Raw genomic sequence first — 25,899 nt, 5'->3', positions numbered from 1 at the left:
GAGGAGAGGAAACTCTACATCCTACTGGGGGAAGAGGAAAAAACTGTGCAAATAGCTGCCCGATATGTCACTGCCTGCCACCAACTGAGAGGACCATGATACCACATGGACTGTATTCCCCCAATACCCCCTATGGACTGTATATCCCAGTCCCCCATACTGTCCCTTACATCCTCCACACACCTATGGACTATATACCCCAACCCCCTATACCCTTCCCTTATTCCCACAATCCCCCCTCCCATGTTAAGTCTTTGTTTTGCTTTGGCAATGCTAATTGTATTTGGTCCTGCCAATAAAGCTTTTTTGGATTTGGATTTGGACTGCAATCATTATCTTCACGTTTAATTGGTACGTTTGCTGATTCCTTGCAAGAGTCTGCCTTACAATTTGTAACTGCAATCATTATCTTCACGTTTAATTGGTACGCTTGCTGATTCCTTGCAAAAGCCTGCCTTACAATTTGTGACTGCAATCATCTTCACGTTTAATTGGTACGCTTGCTGATTCCTTGCTAAAGTCTGCCTTACAATTTGTGACTGCAATCATTATCTTCACGTTTAATTGGTATGCTTGCTGATTCCTTGCAAAAGTCTGCCTTACAATTTGTGACTGCAATCATTATCTTCACGTTTAATTGGTACGCTTGCTGATTCCTTGCTAAAGTCTGCCTTACAATTTGTGACTGCAATCATTATCTTCACGTTTAATTGGTACGCTTGCTGATTCCTTGCAAAAGTCTGCCTTACAATTTGTGACTGCAATCATTACCTTCACGTTTAATTGGTACGCTTGCTGATTCCTTGCAAAAGTCTGCCTTACAATTTGTGACTGCAATCATTATCTTCACATTTAATTGGTACGCTTGCTGATTCCTTGCAAAAGTCTGCCTTACAATTTGTGACTGCAATCATTATCTTCACGTTTAATTGGTACGCTTGCTGATTCCTTGCAAAAGTCTGCCTTACAATTTGTGACTGCAATCATTATCTTCACGTTTAATTGGTACTTTTGCTGATTCCTTGCAAAAGTCTGCCTTACAATTTGTGACTGCAATCATTATCTTCACGTTTAATCAGTACGCTTGCTGATTCCTTGGAAAAGTCTGCCTTACAATTTGTGACTGCAATCATTATCTTCACGTTTAATTGGTACGCTTGCTGATTCCTTGCAAAAGTCTGCCTTACAATTTGTGACTGCAATCATTATCTTCACGTTTAATTGGTACGCTTGCTGATTCCTTGCAAAAGTCTGCCTTACAATATGTGACTGCAATCATTATCTTCACGTTGAATTGGTACGCTTGCTGATTCCTTGCAAAAGTCTGCCTTACAATTTGTGACTGCAATCATTATCTTCATGTTTAATTGGTACGCTTGCTGATTCCTTGCAAAAGTCTGCATCACAATTTGTGACTGCAATCATTATCTTGACGTTTAATTGGTACGCTTGCTGCATACATTGCTACTAAGATTGTTTAATATAAATTTAAGTTGTTCAGGAATGTTTGTAAATTCCCATATTACATCCTGTGAATCCTTGTGTTCCAGCCCAGTGACCACTAATTATTTATTACAGGCTGTAACGATTGTGGAATTCTCTCCGAGATCAGCGCACAAGACGTGCGCTGACACTGCGGAAATCCTCCACAAGCGTATAATTTGAGGAAACCCAGCAGAAGGTGCAATGCACCTGTAGAGGGAAATTCCTGTCGACAGGTGGAGCTGTGGAGTGCAGAGGAACAGCTCCTCTGCCCTACCACACACGCCAGACAGGAATTGCACGAGGGGCAGAAACGCAGGGCAAGATAGCCCTGAAAGGGAGATTGAGCAAAGGGACAGATTGTATGTGTGTGCACCAAACTAGTCGCCAACCCGCGACGGTGCATACACAACAGCGGATATGAAGCAGGAACGCAATCGCGAGAGAGGCGATTGCCAGAGGTGACACAAGGCTACAGCAAGGCAGAGCACGAGAGTAGCAAAGGCACAGCAATCATACAATGAGAAGATAAGGAAAATAACAAACGCTAGCTAAACGTGAACACCGCACTCATTCTCAACAGTGCACGCGTTTATGCGCGGTCTCCACGTGATAAGCACAATAGAGACAAGCACGCCTAACTAACCACCGACAGACAAACATGAAACAGAGGACGCGAGCGCTTGCTTAACGGTTACCTCACCGAGCCTCCAGCAAGCATTCGTAGCGGACAAGACAGACACACGAAAACAGGAACAAGCGAGAGATAGGATCCACAGCACTAGCGAAAGGCGAGTGCGATCCAAGTATAGAAAGAGAGATGGAGATCAGACGGATCCACAGCACTAGCACTAGGCGAGTGCGATCCAGGCAAAACAGATAGAGGAGATAGAACAGAAGGATCCACAGCACTAGCGAAAGAGGCTAGTGCGATCCAGGAAGACAGAACAGAAGGGGCTACCAGTAACAACCGCTGTTCAGGTTAGCACCCAGACACACAGGACGATTTCCTGTCGACCACCGCTGGGACAGGACAATCGCAACAGACAAACAAAACAGATAAACAATCCTAACTGCACTAGGAAAACCTGCCTAGTGCAGTCCCAGGAATTACTCTAAGCTAATCTTCAAACAATGAGTAAGGCTGACACTCTCCAGAGTGTTTCACAGGAACTAACCCTTATGACCAGCAACTTACTGTGGGAAACATAGCTCTTTATAGAGCAAGCTCACAAAGGATGTGGCTAGGCAATCTGCATGACAAACGTATGCAAATTCCTCAGCAGCAAGCTGCACAACTGACAAAAGGTCTCTCTTCCAGAGACCTGCAGAATGCAGACCTGAACAGTGGTCAAAAGGCTGCCTGCCTGCGCCGGCAGCCGCTCGGATCCTCACACAGGCCTGTTTTTTGGTAGCCACTCCCATCCCCAGCTGAACTGTTTTCTCAATTTCTAATTGAGAATCACTTCCATTCAGCCATGGCAGCTATCATACCTATTTAAACACTGCAAGAAGGTCACTTGTGGCCTAGGTCATTTGGTGCCATTTAATTCCTAAGTGCCATTTATTACAAAGTGCTTTGCAACAACTTACCAAGAATTTACCAAGAATTGTAGTACTGCTATATCTACAAGCTGCTTCTTGCATCACCTAACCTGCATTATTTTCATCTTCCTCATCAGGTACGCTTGCTGATTCCTTGCAAAAGTCTGCCTTACAATCTGTGACTGCAATCATTATCTTCACGTTTAATTGGTACGCTTGCTGATTCCTTGCAAAGTCTGCTTAACAATTTGTGACTGCTACACAGCAGCAAATACGCACCTGTGAGGACTGTCCACTTCCAGAGACTCTCCGCCCACATCCAGGATTGTACCTCCACAGATGAGGAGAGGAAACTCTACATTCTACTGGGGGAAGAGGAAAAAACTGTGCAAATAGCTGCCCGATATGTCACTGCCTGCCACCAACTGAGAGGAACATGATACCACGTGGACTGTATAACCCCAATACCCCCTATGGACTGTATATCCCAGTCCCCCATACTGTCCCTTACATCCTCCACACACCTATGGACTATATACCCCAACCTCCTATACTCTTCCCTTATTCCCACAATCCCCCTCCCATGTTAATTCTTTGTTTTGCTTTGGCAATGCTAAATGTATTTGGTCCTGCCAATAAAGCTTTTTTGGATTTGGATTTGGACTGCAATCATTATCTTCACGTTTAATTGGTTCGCTTGCTGATTCCTTGCAAAAGTCTGCCTTACAGTTTGTGACTGCAATCATTATCTTCACGTTTAATTGGTACGCTTGCTGATTCCTTGCAAAAGTCTGCCTTACAATTTGTGACTGCAATCATTATCTTCACGTTTAATTGGTGCGCTTGCTGATTCCTTGCAAAAGTCTGCCTTACAATTTGTGACTGCAATCATTATCTTCACGTTTAATTGGTACGCTGGCTGATTCCTTGCAAAAGTCTGCCTTACAATTTGTGACTGCAATCATTATCTTCACGTTGAATTGGTACGCTTGCTGATTCCTTGCTAAAGTCTGCCTTACAATTTGTGACTGCAATCATTATCTTCACGTTTAATTGGTACGCTTGCTGATTCCTTGCTAAAGTCTGCCTTACAATTTGTGACTGCAATCATTATCTTCATGTTTAATTGGTACGCTTGCTCATTCCTTGCAAAAGTCTGCCTTACAATTTGTGACTGCAATCATTATCTTCACATTTAATTGGTACGCTTGCTGATTCCTTGCAAAAGTCTGCCTTACAATTTGTGACTGCAATCATTATCTTCACATTTAATTGGTACGCTTGCTGATTCCTTGCAAAATCTTCCTTACAATTTGTGACTGCAATCATTATCTTCACGTTTAATTGGTACGCTTGCTAATTCCTTGCAAAAGTCTGCCTTACAATTTGTGACTGCAATCATTATCTTCACGTTTAATTGGTACGCTTGCTGATTCCTTGCTAAAGTCTGCCTTACAATTTGTGACTGCAATCATTATCTTCACGTTTAATTGGTACGCTTGCTGATTCCTTGCAAAAGTCTGCCTTACAATTTGTGACTGCAATCATTATCTTCACGTTTAATTGGTATGCTTGCTGATTCCTTGCAAAAGTCTGCCTTACAATTTGTGACTGCAATCATTATCTTCACGTTTAATCAGTACGCTTGCTGGTTCCTTGGAAAAGTCTGCCTTACAATTTGTGACTGCAATCATTATCTTCACGTTTAATTGGTACGCTTGCTGATTCCTTGCAAAAGTCTGCCTTACAATTTGTGACTGCAATCATTATCTTCACGTTTAATTGGTATGCTTGCTGATTCCTTGCAAAAGTCTGCCTTACAATTTGTGACTGCAATCATTATCTTCACGTTTAATTGGTATGCTTGCTGATTCCTTGCAAAAGTCTGCCTTACAATATGTGACTACAATCATTATCTTCACGTTGAATTAGTACGCTTGCTGATTCCTTGCAAAAGTCTGCCTTACAATTTGTGACTGCAATCATTATCTTCATGTTTAATTGGTACGCTTGCTGATTCCTTGCAAAAGTCTGCCTCACAATTTGTGACTGCAATCATTATCTTCACGTTTAATTGGTACGCTTGCTGCATACATTGCTACTAAGATTGTTTAATATAAATTTAAGTAGTTCAGGAATGTTTGTAAATTCCCATATTACATCCTGTGAATCCTTGTGTTCCAGCCCAGTGACCACTAATTATTTATTACAGGCTGTAACGATTGTGGAATTCTCTCCGAGATCAGCGCACAAGATGTGCGCTGACACTGCGGAAATCCTCCACAAGTGTATAATTTGAGGAAACCCAACAGAAGGTGCAATGCACCTGTAGAGGGAAATTCCTGTCGACAGGTGGAGCTGTGGAGTGCAGAGGAACAGCTCCTCTGCCCTACCACACACGCCAGACAGGAATTGCACGAGGGGCAGAAACACAGGGCAAGATAGCCCTGAAAGGGAGATTGAGCAAAGGGACAGATTGTATGTGTGTGCACCAAACTAGTCGCCAACCCGCGACGGTGCATACACAACAGCGGATATGAAGCAGGAACGCAATCGCGAGAGAGGCGATTGCCAGAGGTGACACAAGGCTACAGCAAGGCAGAGCACGAGAGTAGCAAAGGCACAGCAATCATACAATGAGAAGATAAGGAAAATAACAAACGCTAGCTAAACGTGAACACCGCACTCATTCGCAACAGTGCACGCATTTATGCGCGGTCTCCACGTGATAAGCACAATAGAGACAAGCACGCCTAACTAACCACCGACAGACAAACATGAAACAGAGGACGCGAGCGCTTGCTTAACGGTTACCTCACCGAGCCTCCAGCAAGCGTTCGTAGCGGACAAGACAGACACACGAAAACAGGAACAAGCGAGAGATAGGATCCACAGCACTAGCGAAAGGCGAGTGCGATCCAAGTATAGAAAGAGAGATGGAGATCAGACGGATCCACAGCACTAGCGCTAGGCGAGTGCGATCCAGGCAAAACAGATAGAGGAGATAGAACAGAAGGATCTACAGCACTAGCGAAAGAGGCTAGTGCGATCCAGGAAGACAGAACAGAAGGGGCTACCAGTAACAACCGCTGTTCAGGTTAGCACCCAGACACACAGGACGATTTCCTGTCAACCACCGCTGGGACAGGACAATCGCAACAGACAAACAAAACAGATAAACAATCCTAACTGTACTAGGGAAACCTGCCTAGTGCAGTCCCAGGAATTACTCTAAGCTAATCTTCAAACAATGAGCAAGGCTGACACTCTCCAGAGTGTTTCACAGGAACTAACCCTTATGACCAGCAACTTACTGTGGGAAACATAGCTCTTTATAGAGCAAGCTCACAAAAGATGTGGCTAGGCAATCTGCATGACAAACGTATGCAAATTCCTCAGCAGCAAGCTGCACAACTGACAAAAGGTCTCTCTTCCAGAGACCTGCAGAATGCAGACCTGAACAGTGGTCAAAAGGCTGCCTGCCTGCGCAGGCAGCTGCGCGGATCCTCACACAGGCCTGTTTTTTGGTAGCCACTCCCATCCCCAGCTGAACTGTTTTCTCAATTTCTAATTGAGAATCACTTCCATTCAGCCATGGCAGCTATCATACCTATTTAAACACTGCAAGAAGGTCACTTGTGGCCTAGGTCATTTGGTGCCATTTAATTCCTAAGTGCCATTTATTACAAAGTGCTTTGCAACAACTTACCAAGAATTTACCAAGAATTGTAGTACTGCTATATCTACAAGCTGCTTCTTGCATCACCTAACCTGCATTCTTTTCATCTTCCTCATCAGGTACGCTTGCTGATTCCTTGCAAAAGTCTGCCTTACAATTTGTAACTGCAATCATTATCTTCACGTTTAATTGGTACGCTTGCTGATTCCTTGCAACAGTCTGCCTTACAATTTGTGACTGCTACACTGCAGCAAATACGCACCTGTGAGTAGGGCTGAGCGGAACAGCTGAATTCCGATTTCGTCGAAATTTCGTGTACCGCATGCGAAAACCGAGTTTCGTGTTCCGAATTTTCGTGTTCCGAGTGCATTTCTATTGAATTAAATAGTGTTAACTTCTGCGGTTAATTGTAAAGCCTCCGTACATGCTATCATCACCATTTGGCATGTATATTAAGCAGATGAGTAGGAACATGGTAAAAAAAAAATTTGTGAAAAGAGCTTATAGTTTTTGAGCAAATCGATTTCAAAGTTTCATAAGAAAAATGTTTTTTAAACTGTGTAAAATGACACTGCTGCAGAACAGGTTACTACATTCCGAGTTCTGTATACATATTGTATACATTTCATGAAAACAGACAGCCTGGGGTCCCCCCTCCCAAGCCTCCTTAACCCCTTGTCCCCCATGCAGGCTGGGATAGCCAGAATGCGGAGCCCCGGCCACGTGGGGCTTCGCACCCTGAGCTATACCAGCCCGCATGGTCCATGGTATGGGGGGGCTCTGGAGGAGAGGGGCGGCCAACCTCCCCCTCTCCCCCAGAGCCCTTGTCCAATCCATGGACAAGGGGCTCTTCCCCACCTCCGGTGCCCCAGGAGGAGGTGGGGGCCGCCGACGTCCTGGGGGGTTCATGGTGCCATCCGGGGTTCCCCTTTAACAAGCGGACCCCGGAAGCCGCCCCCTCCCCAGGAGAAATGAGTATAGGGGTACACGGTACCCCTTACCCATTTCAGCAGAGTTAAAAAAAGAAATAAAAACACGACAACGAAAAAAGTCCTTTATTGTTCTAAATTAACCAGGGATACTTACCTTGGGATAATCTCATGCCAGTAACCTCAGGAGTCGCCAGTATCCTCTTAGGACATCTTCCCCCCCTCCCCGCCGCTCTGTGCCCACTTTCCCACCTTCCTGCGCTGTGCCCCCCTCTATTCTCTTAGGAGGTCCCGCGCACCTGCCGATCCTGCAGAACTCCTGGGGATGAATGGCTGTAGACAGCCTCTGCAATCTGTATTGCATAAACTAGAAACACGAAAATTGTTTGCTAAAACAACAATTTTCAACAAACAGTGTCATAAACAAAATGGCTGCTGGGGAATCCCCGTTCCCCGGAGGCCACCTCAGAGTGTCAGAATACGCGTTATTTCACATGAATGGGTGGGTCCAGGGGATTAGGGCACCTCCTGCTCTGGTCACCTGGACCCACCATCTATGTGAAAAATCACTGGTTTCGCCACTCTAGTGTGGCCTCCAGCGATCGGGGATTTCCCAGTGGCCATTTTGATTGCATCACTGTTTGCCGAAATTTCTTGTTTTAAAGGCAAAATTTTCGTGTTCTCAGCCTCTGCTATACAGATGCAGAGGCTGACTGTGACCATTCAGTGGTGGGAGTTAGTCAGTGTGGGAGGGTGGTGAGATGTCCTAAGAGGATACTGGCGACTCCTGAGGTTACTGGTGTGAGATTATCCCAAGGTAAGTATCCCTGGTTAATTTAGAACAATAAAGGACTTTTTTCGTTGTCGTGTTTTTATTTCTTTTTTTAACTCTGCTGAAATGGGTAAGGGGTACCGTGTACCCCTATACTCATTTCTCCTGGGGAGGGGGCGGCTTCCGGGGTCCGCTTGTTAAAGGGGAACCCCGGATGGCACCATGAACCCCCCAGGACGTCGGCGGCCCCCACCTCCTCCTGGGGCACCGGAGGTGGGGAAGAGCCCATTGTCCATGGAATGGACAAGGGCTCTGGGGGAGAGGGGGAGGTTGGCCGCCCCTCTCCTCCAGAGCCCCCCCCCATGCCATGGACCATGCGGGCTGGTATAGCTCAGGGTGCGAAGCCCCACGTGGCCGGGGCTCCGCATTCTGGCTATCCCAGCCTGCATGGGGGACAAGGGGTTAAGGAGGCTTGGGAGGGGGGACCCCAGGCTGTCTGTTTTCATGAAATGTATACAATATGTATACAGAACTCGGAATGCAGTAACCTGCTCTGCAGCAGTGTCATTTTACACAGTTTAAAAAACATTTTTCCTATGAAACTTTAAAATCGTTTATTTCAAAAACTATAAGCTCTTTTCACAAAATTTTTTTTTTACCATGTTCCTACTCATCTGCTTAATATACATGCCAAATGGTGATGATAGCATGTAAGGGGGCTTCACAATTCACCACGGAATTTAGCACAATTGACTTCAATGTAAACACGAAATCGGTACTCGGAATTGCAGAATTTTCGAGTTTCGAGTGCTTACTCGGAACTGCCAAATTCCGATGGCAAACTCGAAATTCGGAATCCGAGAGCTCAGCCCTGCCTGTGAGGACTGTCCACTTCCAGAGACTCTCCGCCCACATCCAGGATTTTACCTCCACAGATGAGGAGAGGAAACTCTACATCCTACTGGGGGAAGAGGAAAAAACTGTGCAAATAGCTGCCCAATATGTCACTGCCTGCCACCAACTGAGAGGAACATGATACCACATGGACTGTACACCCCCAATACCCCCTATGGACTGTATATCCCAGTCCCCCATACTGTCCCTTACATCCTCCACACACCTATGGAATATATACCCCAACCTCCTATACCCTTCCCTTATTCCCACAATCCCCCCTCCCATGTTAATTCTTTGTTTTGCTTTGGCAATGCTAAATGTATTTGGTCCTGCCAATAAAGCTTTTTTGGATTTGGATTTGGACTGCAATCATTATCTTTATGTTTAATTGGTACGCTTGTTGATTCTTTGCAAAAGTCTGCCTTACAATTTGTAACTGCAATCATTATCTTCACGTTTAATTGGTACGCTTGCTGATTCCTTGCAAAAGTCTGCCTTACAATTTGTGACTGCAATCATTATCTTCACGTTTAATTGGTACGCTTGCTGATTCCTTGCAAAAGTCTGCCTTACAATTTGTGACTGCAATCATTATCTTCACGTTTAATTGGTACGCTTGCTGATTCCTTGCTAAAGTCTGCCTTACAATTTGTGACTCCAATCATTATCTTCACGTTTAATTGGTATGCTTGCTGCTTCCTTGCAAAAGTCTTCCTTACAATTTGTGACTGCAATCATTATCTTCACGTTTAATTGATACGCTTGCTGATTCCTTGCAAAAGTCTGCCTTACAATTTGTAACTGCAATCATTATCTTCACGTTTAATTGGTACGCTTGCTGATTCCTTGCAAAAGTCTGCCTTACCATTTGTGACTGCAATCATTATCTTCACGTTTAATTGGTACGCTTGCTGATTCCTTGCAAAAGTCTGCCTTACAATTTGTGACTGCAATCATTATCTTCACGTTTAATTGGTACGCTTGCTGATTCCTTTCAAAAGTCTGTCTTACAATTTGTGACTGCAATCATTATCTTCACGTTTAATTGGTACGCTTGCTGATTCCTTGCAAAAGTCTGCCTTACAGTTTGTGACTGCAATCATTATCTTCACGTTTAATTGGTACGCTTGCTGATTCCTTGCAACAGTCTGCCTTACAATTTGTGACTGCAATCATTATCTTCACGTTTAATTGGTATGCTTGCTGCATACATTGCTACTAAGATTGTTTAATATAAATGTAAGTAGTTCAGGAATGTTTGTAAATTCCCATATTACATCCTGTGAATCCTTGTGTTCCAGCCCAGTGACCACCAATTATTTATTACAGGCCTGTTTTGTGGTAGCCACTCCCATCCCCAGCTGAACTGTTTTCTCAATTTCTAATAGAGAATCACTTCCATTTCAGCCATGGCAGCTATCATACCTATTTAAACCCTGCAAGAAGGTCACTTGTGGCCTAGGTCATTTGCTGCCATTTAATTCCTAAGTGCCATTTATTACAAAGTGCTTTGCAACAACTTACCAAGAATTTACCAAGAATTCAAACAGGATTCACCAGCCACAGGACTCTGCTGGAAACTACTACTCTGCATCCACAACTGCCTCCAATGCTGTTGCTCAAAATGCCACTGCTGGACATATGTTGCACTTCCAAGTAGACTCTTTATGTACACAGGTTTGCTTGCACTAACGGCATACTCATATAAACTGTTTAGGGGTTGGAAATTTCCTCATGATAATCATTGACACTTACCATGTTTACTGCACTTTTTCTTATGTTCTGCCTTTCTGCAAATATCTACAAGTTGCATTGCAATATGCATCCTCCCAGTGTACCTCACTCCATATTCATTTCACCTGCTCTGCTTTCCTCACCTTACTCAGCTTCTCATGAACTGTTAGCTCTCCTGAAATCTCTCTCTCCCTCCAGCAGCTCAAAAACCTCACAAACATTTAAATCCCATTCACATTTGCTCACTCTTTCCCTCCTACTCTTACTTGCTGCTGGTGATGTATCACCCAATCCTGGGCCACAGCCTGCTGCCAGACAAGGATCCCCTGCTGACCTGCTCCATACACTTCACAGCCCTCTGTCCACAAATAACCTCAACACCCATCCTCGCTCCAACCTTATTTCCATCCATCCCACCCACAAACACATACTCCCCCTACCCTGCGGTCTCTGGAATGCCAGATCCGTCCGCAACAAACTTACAGCAGTCCACGACCTCTTCCTCTCCAAATCCCTCACCATCCTTGCACTCACTGAGACATGGCTCACCCCCTCTGACTCACCCTCTCCTACGGGGGGGCTTCACCTCAGTCACACCCCCAGACCAGTCAACAGGCCAGGGGGAGGGGTGGGTCTGCTCCTCTCCCCATCCTGCACATTCCGTGTCCTCACTCCACCTTCCTCCCTACAATTCACATCATTGAGGCCCACACTATCCACCTCTAGAATCCCCTCCCAGTCATTGTTGCAGTCTTATACCGCCCTCCGGGCTCCACATGACAATTTCTCGATAACCTTTCCTCCTGGCTCCCACACATCCTCTCCTCTGACCTCCCCACCATCATCCTCTGGGATTTCAATATTCCCATCAATGAACCCAAGAACTCTGTTGTGACCCGGCTACTCACCATAGCCAACTCACATGGCCTAGTACAACACACCAACGCCCCCACTCTCACTGCACGTCACACTCTCGACCTTATATTCACTAAATCCACCACCATTGCAGACCTCGACATCGCACCATTTCCACCCTCAGACCATTACCTTCTCACCTTCAACCTCCTCACGGAAGGCACCTCCAAACTACCCGCCCACCCACCTGGTCGATGGCAGCGGGACCTACGCAAGCTCAACCCTGGCGTCCTTGCTGACTCCCTCCATGGCCTCTCCTCCACTCTCCCCACCCTAACCTGTCCTAATGTTGCTGCAGCTCAGTATCACCAAACTCTCTCATCAGCCCTAGAGAAAGCTGCTCCACCAATATTCCACCGCAACCGACCCCCTAACCCCCAGCCCTGGCGCACTACCCATACTCGCAACCTCCAGAGGGAAACACGTGCGAATGAACGAAAATGGAGGAAAACTTGACTAAACCAGGATTTCTTACAGTACAAGCCTAACCTGCTGCAGTTCCACACTGTTCTTACTCATGCGAAGCAGGAATACTTTACCAAGCTCATCGGAGCACAAGCTTCCAATCCCCGGCGTCTTTTTGGCACCTTCAACTCCCTGCCTAAACCCACCCCCCCCACACCTTCTGTTTCCTCCCTCTCTGCCACAGATTTAGCCACCCACTTCACCAACAAAATAGTCTCCATCCGTCAGGAAATATACAATCTTCAATCTTCACCTCCCACCCGCTCACAACCAACTCCTCCTCCACCCTATCCTCCCCTCGCCTCCTTCACTCCTACTACCACTGAGGAAGTCAACCACCTACTGCAGACTTACCATACCACTACCTCCCCCCTTGAACCTTTCCGTTCTGATCTACTTCAACCTCACTTCACGGATCTGGCCCCAGTCCTCACTACCCTGTTTAACCTCTCCCTATCCACAGGCACCTTCCCCTCAGACTTCAAGCAGGCCACAGTACTGCCCCTGCTCAAGAAACCCTCCCTCGACCCCTCGCTACCCTCCAACTACCGCCCGATCTCCCTCCTCCCCTTCGCCTCAAAATTCCTTGAGCGTCTGGTTCACAAACGCCTGACCCAGTACCTCAATGCCAACTCACTACTAGACCCACTGCAATCTGGATTTCGGCCTGCCCACTCAACCGAAACATCTCTTACCAAAGTGGTCAATGACCTTGCCTTAGCTAAAGCTGAAGGTAAATACTCCATTCTCCTCCTCCTTGACCTTTCAGCAGCTTTTAATACAGTAGATCATCCCCTACTCCTCCAGTCCCTCCAATCCATGGGCATTTACGATCTCGCCCTGACCTGGCTTTCATCCTACCTCTCCAACCGCTCCTTCACGACCTCCTTCAATGAGTCCTCATCCACCCCCAACCACCCCTCAGTGGGAGTCCCCCAAGGCTCGGTCCTTGGCCCCCTACTGTTCTCCCTATACACATCCTCCATTGGCAAGGTTATCTCCTCCATGGGTTTTAACTATCATCTGTATGCAGATGACACCCAAATCTGCATACCTCCACACCCCTGACATATCCACCACTACCATGGACAAGGTCTCCTCCTGCCTATCTGCCATCGCCTCCTGGATGTCCGCTTGGTTCCTGAAACTAAATCTAGACAAAACGGAATTGATGATCTTCCCACCCCAGTCATCCCTGGACCTCCCGGATGTGCAAGTCACTGTTAACCACACTACCACACTACACTACCACACTACCATTCGCCCTACCTCTCAAGCCCGCTGTCTCTGTGTCACCCTGGACTCCGCACTCTCCTTCACTCCCTACATTCAAAACCTCACAAAGTCCTGCAGCTTTCACCTTCGTAACATCTGTAAGATTTCGCCCTTTCCTGACCTCTGCCACCACCAAACTCCTCATCCCTGCCCTCATAATTTCCCGCCTCGACTACTGCAATGCCCTTCTGTCTGGTCTCCCTATGACCCGAATAGCCCCACTGCAGTCCATCATGAATGCGGCAGCCAGAATTATCCACTGCTCCCATCACTCCACCACGGCGGATCTCCTCCGTGAATCCCTCCACTGGCTTCCTATCCAGTCCAGAATCATATTCAAGATATTGTGTCTGACCTACAAATCCGTCCACAAAACCTGTCCAACCTACATTTCTGATCTTACTCAGAGATACACACCTAGCCGCTCACTCCGCTCCTCCAATGAACTTCGCCTGACCGTCCCTCGCATCACCCAGTCCCATGCACGCCTCCAAGACTTCTCAAGAGCCGCTCCAACACTATGGATCTCCCTACCTCCACCCATTAGAGCAGCCCCCTCCTTCAACACCTTCAAGAAGGCCTTCAAAACTCACCTTTTCACTCTGGCCTACCCACCCCTCACAATTGCTCTAAACCCACAGCTGAACTCTGGTCCCCTACCTCTCGTGTCCCTACCTCTCCCTCTAGATTGTAAGCCTTTTGGGCAGGGTCCTCCTCCTTTTGTGTCCTACCTGATCATGCACTTCCATTACTGTGCACCCATGCTATGCATTTGAGTGAACCTAACTTGCCTAATCTCCATGCTCCCCTCCAGTGACTGACTAAGCATTACCTTGTACTCATACTGTGCTGTGTGATCTCCATGCTCCCATCCAGTGACTAAGCATTACCCTGTACTCATACTGTGCTGTGTGATCTCCATGCTCCCATCCAGTGACTAAGCATTACCTTGTACTCATACTGTGCTGTGTGATCTCCATGCTCCATCCAGTGACTAAGCATTACCTTGTACTCATACTGTGCTGTGTGATCTCCATGCTCCATCCAGTGACTAAGCATTACCTTGTACTCATACTGTGCTGTGTGATCTCCATGCTGCATCCAGTGACTAAGCATTACCTTGTACTCATACTGTGCTGTGTGATCTCCATGCTCCATCCAGTGACTAAGCATTACCTTGTACTCATACTGTGCTGCGTGATCTCCATGCTCCCCTCCAGTGACTAAGCATTACCTTGTACTCATACTGTGCTGTGTGATCTCCATGCTCCCCTCCAGTGACTAAGCATTACCTTGTACTCATACTGTGCTGTGTGATCTCCATGCTCCATCCAGTGACTAAGCATTACCTTGTACTCATACTGTGCTGTGTGATCTCCATGCCCCATCCAGTGACTAAGCATTACCTTGTACTCATACTGTGCTGTGTGATCTCCATGCTCCATCCAGTGACTAAGCATTACCTTGTACTCATACTGTGCTGTGTGATCTCCATGCTCCCATCCAGTGACTGACTAAGCATTACCTGGTACTCATACTGTGCTGCGTGATCTGGTTTTCTTGTATTCCTGTATTGTCATATTGCTGTTTGTCACCCCTAAATATTGTCTGTAACCTAAATTAATGTCCAGCGCTGCGTAATATGTTGGCGCTTTATAAATACAATAAATAATATTAATAATAATAAAGATGCTAATCCTGCATTCAAAACTTTTTCTGCTGTTATGGTTTGGGGTTATCACATACTTTAGGAGCACTGGCCCTAGTGCCAAAGAGTTGAATGCTGGGAGTTCTTTTGAATGCTGGGAGTTCTTTTTATCTATAATATATTCCTCCTCTTCCAGTTTATTTCCCTGCCTAGCTGATCACTTGTGTTTACAAGCAAGGCTGAGGTGACTCAGTGATTGGATGTGTAAATAAAAAAAGACTCTGGGAGGAGGGCAGCTAATGAATACACAATGAGCAAGAGAAGGGGGCTTTTAGGACCATTGTAGTCCCTTACACACTCCAATGAGTTCTGAGTCACCATGAGCTTGCTGGTTAGTCTGTACCTCTCGGTGTTACAAGCCCTATTGCATAGAGCCAATTTAATCCATGCCATGCACTGATGAGGATCAAACAATCCAAACAGTCTGTATGCATGTTGGATTATTATGGCTCTGTACAAATGAACAAGCTGACACATCATTGCATTCCAGCGGTTCTGGAGGTGTGTTTAGCTTCTAAGGGTACAATGGTTAATTTGCATATATTCAGCAGTGGTGCTCTGGGAGACATCTCGAGCTCACTCCAACCGGAATTATCACAAATTCTTTCTGTTTTAGGAAAGCAAATTTTTGTTTTTCTTAGCAAGAGAAGGGAGGGGGGGAAACAAGAGTCAGGGAGGATATGATGTCAGCATTAGCTTGGCAATATGGCCACTGCCTACAATAGGATTCTCTGCTTTTCCTTTATAAAATTCACAGGAATCAGTATGTGGATAGCACAATACATCTGTTGTGTAAGTAGAAGTAGTATTTTCCGGCTCAAATTGGTATTAAATTGGGTCCCAAATTCATAGGGCCATACCCTGTGACCAAAAGGGTCAACAATGTTACCTATGTTGTCTCGCTCCCACCCAGCTTCAGGGGTGGTAGAACGTTTCATGTATCATTCTTGAAACCTGCTGTGCATGTGGATTCCTCTCCCCCCCAAGTGGTGATTGATGGAGAAGCAGAGTACGAGATAGAGCAGATCTTGGATTTTCGGGTGGTGCATAACTCCATACAGTACCCACTGGAGAGGGTATGGTGCAGAGGAGAGATCTTGGGTACCACTTTCTCGCATGCATGCAGAAACTCAGGGAGGAGTTTCATAGATTGCACCCTGATAGGCCAGGTGGATCATGTCCGGAGTCCACGTCTAGAGGGGGGGGTACTGTAACATCTGAAACTATGGCGGCTGCGGATACGCAGGCTATACCCACAGCCACCTTTGTTCCCTGTTCACAGGCCTTATCCGTCCCGGCGGCGTCCAGCACACCGGGAACGGCATTGTCTCTTGCTCATAGGGTCTGTGTATCGCGCGGGCGCGCGCAGAGACAGGACCTTTATGCTGGAAGAAGGCGCGTCAGCTGACCTGCCGGTCAGCTGATGTCAAGAGTGACTCTCGCCGCTTGGATTGGCTGATTGCATGGCGCTGGGCTTTCCTCGGCTTCTTAAGCCTTCACAGATCATTGGCAACTGGTCTGCTGTTGCGAATACACTAGTGTTAGCGCTCAGACCTACTGAGGTTCCTGTTGATGATAGATGTATATGCAGTGTTTGTGATATACATCTATCTATAGTTAGTTATTATTACATTGGATTCTAATAACCTGTGTATGATTCTGGCTACCGTCTGACCTTGCTATTGCTAAATGATTCTGTACCTCTGCCTTTCTGATTTAAGTTGCTGAACCTCTGCCTGATATTAACTACTCTCTCGCCTGCCGATTTTGTACTATCTCTGCCTGCCTGTTATCGAACCTTGCCTGTCTGACTACTCTACTCACCAGTGGGCCCTAGCCACTGGTAAGGGGCGCTAGCTATTAGAACCTACTAGAGATGTAGCGAACGGTTCCCGAACCGTTCGCCGGCGAACATCTCTGAATACATGGGGCATTTACTACTTCCGGGTCGCTCTGACGCCTGCGCTGCCCGGCAAAGCGCGTCCTAGATCGCGCTCCTGTTGCCGGGCACTCTCTGCGCATGTGCGTGACGTCATGAACGACGTCACGCACATGCGCAGAGAGTGCCCGGCAACAGGAGCGCGATCTAGGACGCGCTTCGCCGGGCAGCGCAGGCGTACTATTCCGGGTCAGAGCGACCTGGAAGTAGTAAAAGCCCCAGAGATGTTCGCCGAGCGAACAGTTCGCAACATCTCTAGAACCTACCAGCCCCTCTGGTGAGGTTCAGACTTACTTGCATAGCTCCAGTGACTGATAGTACCTTACCAGCTCCTGGCAAGGTCTAGTTAAACTATTCAGTCATTTGTGCTGTTAGTTCCTTACCACCTCCTCTGGCAAGGTCTAGTTAAACTATTCCGTCATTTGTGCTGTTAGTACCTTACCAGCTCCTCTGGCAAGGTCTAGTTAAACTATTCAGTCATTTGTGCTGTTAGTACCTTACAATACAATAACATTTGTAAAGCGCTTTTCTCCCATAGGACTCAAAGCGCAGCTACTCTGGTAAGGTTTAGCCATACTTCTTTAATTCTTTCATTATTAGTACTTTGCCAGCTCCTCGGAGAACGTGCTATCCTCGGAGAGTACCGCTATTCTGCTGGGAAATGGACCAATCAGATAATTAGTTACATAGTTATTTGGGTTGAAAAAAGACATACGTCCATCGAGTTCAACCAGAGAACAAAGCACAACTCCAACACCAGCCTGCTCCCTCACATATCCCTGTTGATCCAGAGGAAGGCGAAAAACCCTTAGGGCTCGTTTCCACTATCGCGAATCTGCATGCGTCCAACGCATGCAGATTCGCACATGTAATGCAAGTGGATGGGCCTGTTTCCACTGTAGCGTTGTTGAGGTGCGTTTTTTTCAGCGGTAAAAAAACGCACAAAAGAGCCAACGAATTCGCCTGCGAGTGGAATGCATGCGAATCGCCGCTAATGTATTTAATAGGAAATTCGCATGCGGCTATGGTATGCGAATTTTCATGCGAATTCGCATGCGAATTCGCATGCGAATTCGCATAGGTACCAATGTAATTCAAACAGGCAGTGACATGGTTAATTTCGCATATACCCTCACCTATGCGAATTCGCATGCGAATTCGCGGCAAAAGACGCGCACAAATTCGCATCCGCATGCTAATTCATGGAATTTCAACAGCGGTGGAATCCAGGCGATTCTGCACCGCAATAGTGGAAACGAGCCCTTACAAGGCATTGTCCAATTAGCCCCAAAAGGGAAAAAATTCCATCCCGACTACAGATGGCAATCAGATAAAATCCCTGGATCAACATCATTGGGCATTACCTAGTAATTGTAGCCATGGATGTCTTTCAACGCAAGAAAAGCATCTAAGCCCCCTTTAAATGCAGGTATAGAATTTGCCATAACTACTTACTGTGGCAATGCATTCCATATCTTAATCACTCTTACTGTAAAGAACCCTTTCCTAAATAAATGGCTAAAACACTTTTCCTCTATGCGCAGATCATGTCCTCTAGTCCTTTGAGAAGGCCTAGAGACAAAAAGCTCATCCGCCAAGCTTTTATATTGCCCTCTGATGTATTTATACATGTTAATTAGATCCCCTCTAAGGCGTCTTTTCTCTAGACTAAATAAACCCAGTTTGTCTAACCTTTCTTGGTAAGTGAGACCTTCCATCCCACGTATCAATTTTGTTGCTGGTCTCTGCACCTGCTCTAAAACTGCAATATCTTTCCTGTAATGTGGTGCCCAGAACTGAATTCCATATTCCACATGTGGCCTTACTAGAGAGTTAAACAGGGGCTGTAGTTTATTGGTCCATTGCCAAGCTGGAGGAAATTACATAAAATTAGCATTAGTATTGAGCTCAAATTTTGCATAATTGTCATTTTGCATCAAAATTCGCAACTAGGATGCCAAATTACTTTGCGAAATTTCTGGCAAATTTGTAATTAATTTTGTAATTACGGTCTATAATTTTGCAATTATACGAAAATGATTCAAAAAGTTATTGTAGTTTTTAAACATATTCATTTAATAAAATTCAAAGAAAACATGTAAAGGTAAAATGACGAAACGATCTACATCTTGTTTTTTTCACCACCAATCAGCCTTTCTTTGGGGGGTACTTTTTGCTAAGAATTATTTTATTCCAAATGCATTTTAACAGGAAAATAAGAAAAAAACTGGAAAAAATTCATTATTTCTCAGTTTTCGGTCAGTATAGTTTTAAAATAATAGATGCTACCATAATTAAAACCCACACGTATTTGCCCGTTGGTCCTGGTTATTAAAACAGTTAAAATATTTCCCTAGTACAATGTTGGGCGCCAATATTTTATTTGGAAATAAAGGTGCATTTTTTCAATTTTGTGTCCATGACTAATTACCGACCCATAATTTCATAAATAACAGTAATATACCCTTTTGACATACATATTAAAAAAATTAAGTCCCTAAGGTAACTATTTATGTATTTTTTTTAATTGTCATTTTTTATGTATCCATAAAATGTATTTAGGTAACTATGGGAGAGTGTGGGAAGTAAGGGGTTAATTTGAAATGTATGTGTGGGTCTTTTTATTAACATACTGTAAATGTATGTAGGTGTAATTTTACTATTTTGCCAGAAGATGTCCTCGCACATTATTTCCTACTCGTGTACTATAAGTACGTGAACAGGAAGTAATGCGTGGACATGTTACTTTGTTACAATGACCATCTCATTGATGCTGGCAATCATTGGCACGGTGTCTTAGATTAAGAATGGGAACTGCATTCATTTATCTCCCCTCCAACAGGCAGCAACGAGAGCGCGCTGGGAGCGATTGGCAGTCATACACCGAAATAGACGAATATCTAGGTCCCTTTGCAGGAACTGAAGTCCTGCGAGATCTAGATATATCATCTTCAACCACATAAGTGAATAATGGCAGTGGGACAGCAGCTGCATGCAGCTTAGTGGCGGTGTGACAGCAGCTACATGCAGCATCCGCAGCAAATAAAGTCCAGGACTTCCTTCCTGCATGACACGGAGATCACACAACTGTCTGACTGACTTTTCAGCAATTCACAGTCCCTGACTCCCCATTACGCAAGCCATTGGATGAACACGACAGCCAGGGCACCAGCAGCTTCTAACTACAAGTCATCATTAATGACATCTATATTTGTATGGTGACAGGTTCGCATTGAAATCTGGCACAGAAATCTAAAAGTGTAAAGTACTGAAGAAGACATTTGCACCACACACCTGCATAACTTTATATAACAGTTCTGAACTTACTTTCCAGGCCAGTTTTTCCATGGAATTGATTATGAAATTTCCAATATTCGCAAAACCAAAAATGCTGAGGAGCCGGATGCCACAATGAAGGTGAAAAATAGGCTGCTTACAGTGACAAGGTAAGGAAAGACTAGCACCAAAACTTGCCAAGGTCAGCCGCAGTGGCAGAGAGGTGTAAGCAGGGGAGGGAACAGCCGCAGTGTCAGAGAGGCATAAGCAGGGGAGGGTACAGCTGCAGTGTCAGAGAGGTGTAAGCAGGGGAGGGGACAACCGCAGTATCAGAGAGGTGTAAGCAGGGGAGGGGACAGCTGCAGTGGCAGAGAGGTGTAAGCAGGGGAGGGAACAACTGCAGTATCAGAGAGGTGTAAGCAGGGGAGGGGACAGCTGCAGTGTCAGAGAGGTGTAAGCAGGGGAGGGGACAGCTGCAGTGTCAGAGAGGTGTAAGCAGGGGAGGGGACAGCCACAGTGTCAGAGAGGCATAAGCAGAGGAGGGAACAGCCGCAGTGTCAGAGAGGTGTAAGCAGGGGAGGGGACAGCCACAGTGTCAGAGAGGCATAAGCAGAGGAGGGAACAGCCGCAGTGTCAGAGTGCCGGTGTACACCTAAAAGGGCTAGCATAATCGAAAACGCTCAGTGCTTTTAGAAGTGATTTTTCAAGTTGATTCTAGGCTTGTGCCTAGCGATTTTCTATTTATACCTAGCGATTTCTGGAGCGTTTTTGTGTAGTTTTTGGTGTTTTTTTTTAGGTACAGTACAACTGCTAGTGTTCTGGCTTTGTAACAAAATTACTTGGAAAATCGCTCTGATCTAGCACTTTTCAGATTGATTTTCCACTTTCCTATACTTAACATTGAGGCTGAATCTCCTCAGAAATTCTGCAGGACCCGCGTTTGCTTTTTGTGAAAAATCACGTTGCTCTGGTGTGATCCATCCCAAAGAGAAACATTAAGTTTAGTGAATCAAGCCCTAGGTGTGCACCAGCCCAGAGAGGGATAAGCGGGAAGGGGACAGCCGCAGTGTCAGAGCAATGTAAGCAGGGGAGGTCACAGCCGCAGTGTCCGAGAGGTGTAAGCAGGGGAGGGAACAGCCACAGTGTCACAGAGGTGTAAGCAGGGGAGGGGGCAGCTGCAGTGTCAGAGAGGTATAAGCTGGGGAGGGAACAGCCACAGTGTCACAGAGGTGTAAGCAGGGAAGGGGACAGCTGCAGTGTCAGAGAGGTGTAAGCAGGGGAGGGGACAGCTGCAGTGTCAGAGAGGTGTAAGCAGGGGAGGGTACAACTGCAGTGTCAGAGAGGTGTAAGCAGGGGAGGTCACAGCCGCAGTGTCAGAGAGGTGTAAGCAGGGGAGGGGGCAGCTGCAGTGTCAGAGAGGTATAAGCTGGGGAGGGAACAGCCACAGTGTCACAGAGGTGTAAGCAGGGAAGGGGACAGCCACAGTGTCTGAAAGGTGAAAGCAGGGGATGGGGCAGCAGCAGTGTCAGAGAGGTGTAAGCAGGGAAGAGCACAGCCACAGCATCAGAGAGGTGTAAACAGGGGAGGGTACAGCCACAGTGTCAGAGCAATGTAAGTGGGTAGGGTACAACAACAGCATCAGAAAGATGTAAGCAGGGGAGGTGACAGCTGCAGTGTCAGAGAGGTGTAAGCAAGGGAGGGGACAGCTGCAGTGTCAGAGAGGTGTAAGCAGAGGAGGGGGCAGCTGCAGTGTCAGAGAGGTGTAAGCAAGGGAGGGGACACCTGCAGTATCAGAGAGGTGTAAGCAGGGGAGGGGACAGCCGCAGTGTCAGAGAGGTGTAAGCAGGGGAGGTGACAGCTGCAGTGTCAGATAGGTGTAAGCAAGGGAGGTGACAGCTGCAGTGTCAGAGAGATGTATGTAGGGGAGGGGAAAGCCGCAGTGTCAGAGAGGTGTAAGCTGAGGAGAGCACAGCTAAAGCATCAGAGAGCTATAAGCAGAGGAGGGTACAGCTGTAGTGTCAGAGCGATGTAAGCTGGGGAGGGGACAGCCACAGTTGAGAGAGGTGTAAGCAGGGGAGGGAACAGCAGCAGCATCAGAGAGGTGTAAGCAAGGAAGGGAACAGCATCAGAGAGGTGGAGGAAAGGGGAGGGGACAACAGCAGCATCAGAGAGGTGTAAGCATGAGAGAGTGCAGCCGCAGTGTCAGAGTGATTTAAGCGGGGGAGGGTACAGCAATAGCATCAGAGCGGTGTAAGCAGGCGTGGTGACAGCTGTAGTGTCAGACAGGTGTATGCAGGGACACACCCCCTTACAATTACAGCTTCCCTGGTGGTCTAGGGCTAAACCCCATTCTCTTCCCCATTACAGCTCACCTGGTGGTGTGTCGGCCTGTTCTGTGCTCCCAACCCTTTATAAATGTAGAGTAATATAGAGCAGATGGAAGCTGTCCTGCTCTCTCCTCTCTCCTGGAGTCCAGCAATGTGCGTCTTCCTCTCACCCTCACTGAACGCTCTAGTGCCCGACTCTCCACACATTTTGTGCAATTACGCAATGTAGGAGAAACCGTCACTAGGGGAGAGGAGAGTAGACAGAATGGGTACACATTGCTGGAATCCAGCGGGGAGGTGAGAGCGTCGATGTGATACTCTACATTTATACTGGCCCGGGGGAAACACAGAATGGCGCCAGGACAGAGGACACAGGAGAGACTGCATGAGTCACGGGATCATACCTACTCACCCGGGACAGTCCCGGTGAAATCGGGACGGTTGGGAGGTGTGGATAAATGACAGCTAGGCTGACTTTGGTAAATGTTATTTCCATATCCTGGCTTATATAACATGCTGCGTTGTTGTATTGTAGGGGAGTACAGAGAGATTACCGGAGAGACCCCAGGAATGGTGGGAAGGTGGCCTGCTGGTTCGCACACAACAATGGAGAAGGGCTGATTGACGGCACACATGAAGACTACATTGTACCCGATATCTTCAGCATTGCCTAGGAGTACAGCCTACCTATTGCTGCTGTATTACTGGAGTCACTGATTATTCATTCTGTGTTATTGAGTGTCTTTTATCAAATAAATAAGTGTTAATTAATATACTGAGTGTTTGTGCACAACGTATAACATAAAAACAAATGAGCCATATCTTGAATACATAACATGTTACAGAAAGTCTAAAACAAGACAGGACAGCATTCTTTGTTAATATAGACAAACTAAAGAAAAGATAAACTTCAGAAAAGGAACAAAAATAAAGATTTCTCTCCCTCTGCTGTAGCACACTGCCGCATAGTGCGCAAACTACACAATGCAATAGAAGTCAATTGCAACGCAAACATTTTTAAAGATGTGGTGGGGATCAGGTGACACACTTCCTGTCCGGTAGTGGACTCATAGCTGAGCGGTAAGACAATTCTGACATCTTGGCGTCACTGGGTAAGACAGTCGGGGGATGTGGTCACTGCAGTTTTCCTGTTGGCGCAGTCTGCCACAGAGACCAAACACCATATAAAGGTCCTATGCTGCGCGCAAATCATACCGCACAATACTGTATGTCAAGGGAGCCTGTATAGTGCTTACCTGATATTGGCAACCCTTAAAGGATACCCGAAGTGACATGTGACATGATGAGATAGACATGTGTATGTACAGTGCCAAGCACACAGATAACTAGGCTGTGTTCCTTTTTTTCTCTCTCTGCCTGAAAGAGTTACATATCAGGTATGTAAGTGGCTGACTCAGTCCTGACTCAGACAGGAAGTGATTACAGTGTGACCCTCATTGATAAGAAATTCCAACTATAAAAAACTTTCCTAGCAGAAAATGGCTTCTGAGAGCAAGAGAGAGATAAAAAGAGGAATTTCTTATCTGTGAGGGTCATGCTGTAGTCACTTCCTGTCTGAGTCAGGACTGAGTCAGCCACTTACATACTTGATATTTAACTTTTTCAGGCAGAGAAAGAAAAAAGGAACACAGCCTAGTTATTTGTGTGCTGGGCACTATACATACACATGTCTATCTCATCATGTCACATGCCACTTTGGGTATCCTTTAAAGTGTGAGTATATTTTACACCTGTGTTTCCCCCCATTACCTAATGCTGTACAGCTCCCATGGGTGCCTGTCTGTCCATGTGGTGATATATTGGGGTGCTGATAATGTTAAGGATAATAACGGAACATATTTCTGTCTTTTTTCTGTCTACTGGGTAAAACCTCAGATGTGTATTGTGCTTGGTAGTAATTGGCCACCTGGCCAGAGTAATCTGAAGGATAATGTAAGTCTGCATGTAAATGTACATTACCTCTGCCCTCATTGTCCAGCCGGGGAAACTGTGTGTACTGCTAATTAGCGGCCAATTGAGGAAGAATAGGCTGGTCGGCATGGCTTTTGAACTGGAATCAGCCATTGTCCCATCATACAAAGCAAGCCTGCCAGAGTGTTGGGGATGGGAAGCGGACACCTGAAGGGGTTGGAAATTTCTACAGACTTTAAAAACGGAAGTGGAATTGCTTTGAAATCTGTAAGTGTAAACAGGATTACAGGCCAACTGCTACCTGTAACCAAAATTCGATCTTTTCATGGATGTGCTAAAATACACTTTAACCAAGGAAATAATGTGGAGGAAGCTTTTTGATGTCTGCAGAGTTCAATGGGTGAGATTGTATCCTGCCAAACTTCAAGAAGCTAAAACAGGAACCCCCTTTGAAGTGCATATCACAAGAAGGATTATGACAAGCGTTCGGTGATGTCACAAACGTGGAAACTGCATTAGTTCCTGGGGGCTGGACATTAAATGCCCCAGGGGACACTTCGGACTATTTAAGGTGGCCCAGGACAGCCACCGGGATCTTCTCTCGGAGGTAGCGAATAGCTAGGGAGGATCGCGACTCCTGGTCGAAACGGCGTCCTCCCGTCAAACAACGTTCTAACCTAAGCTGGTAACGTTCTTTTTTCCCCCGTTTATTTTTACGCAAATATCCGTGTGTGGTATCTTTGTAACCTCTTATTTTTGTAACTTTTATCTTGTAACATTTTTACTTTACTTTTTGTATATATTAAGTTCTGCATTGTTCTATGTTTTTCTAGAATATTAAATTATAATTTAATAAGCTTGACTTCTGCCGTACTAAACTAACACTCATAGCCTAGAAGAGACTGAAGTGTAACCGTGTATAAGTTTCATGCCTAATTGTACGCTTGAGCAACACTACCGTATGAAATTGTAATTGCATTGTGTGTGGGGGCGTTTGTCATACGTTGGCCTAAGCGCGCAGCTG

At 46.0% G+C, this 25,899-nt stretch overlaps 1 protein-coding gene across 1 annotated transcript in view; it reads left to right on the top strand.

Annotated features, from left to right (window-relative positions):
• The window catches only part of LOC137532380 (inter-alpha-trypsin inhibitor heavy chain H3-like), a 241,768-nt gene extending 218,054 nt beyond the window's left edge, over window positions 1-23,714 (top strand). The window contains exons 20-21 of the mRNA XM_068252813.1: window positions 20,675-20,786; window positions 23,479-23,714. Of these exons, the coding sequence (XP_068108914.1) occupies window positions 20,675-20,786; window positions 23,479-23,617 (251 nt within the window). The 3' untranslated portion in view covers window positions 23,618-23,714. The remainder of the gene's footprint in view (window positions 1-20,674; window positions 20,787-23,478) is intronic.
• Window positions 23,715-25,899: the final 2,185 nt, after the last annotated feature.

This window comes from Hyperolius riggenbachi, chromosome 9 (assembly GCF_040937935.1).
Source record: "Hyperolius riggenbachi isolate aHypRig1 chromosome 9, aHypRig1.pri, whole genome shotgun sequence".
NCBI classification, from domain to species: Eukaryota; Metazoa; Chordata; class Amphibia; order Anura; family Hyperoliidae; genus Hyperolius; species Hyperolius riggenbachi.
This window is presented reverse-complemented; position numbering and strand designations above follow the sequence as displayed.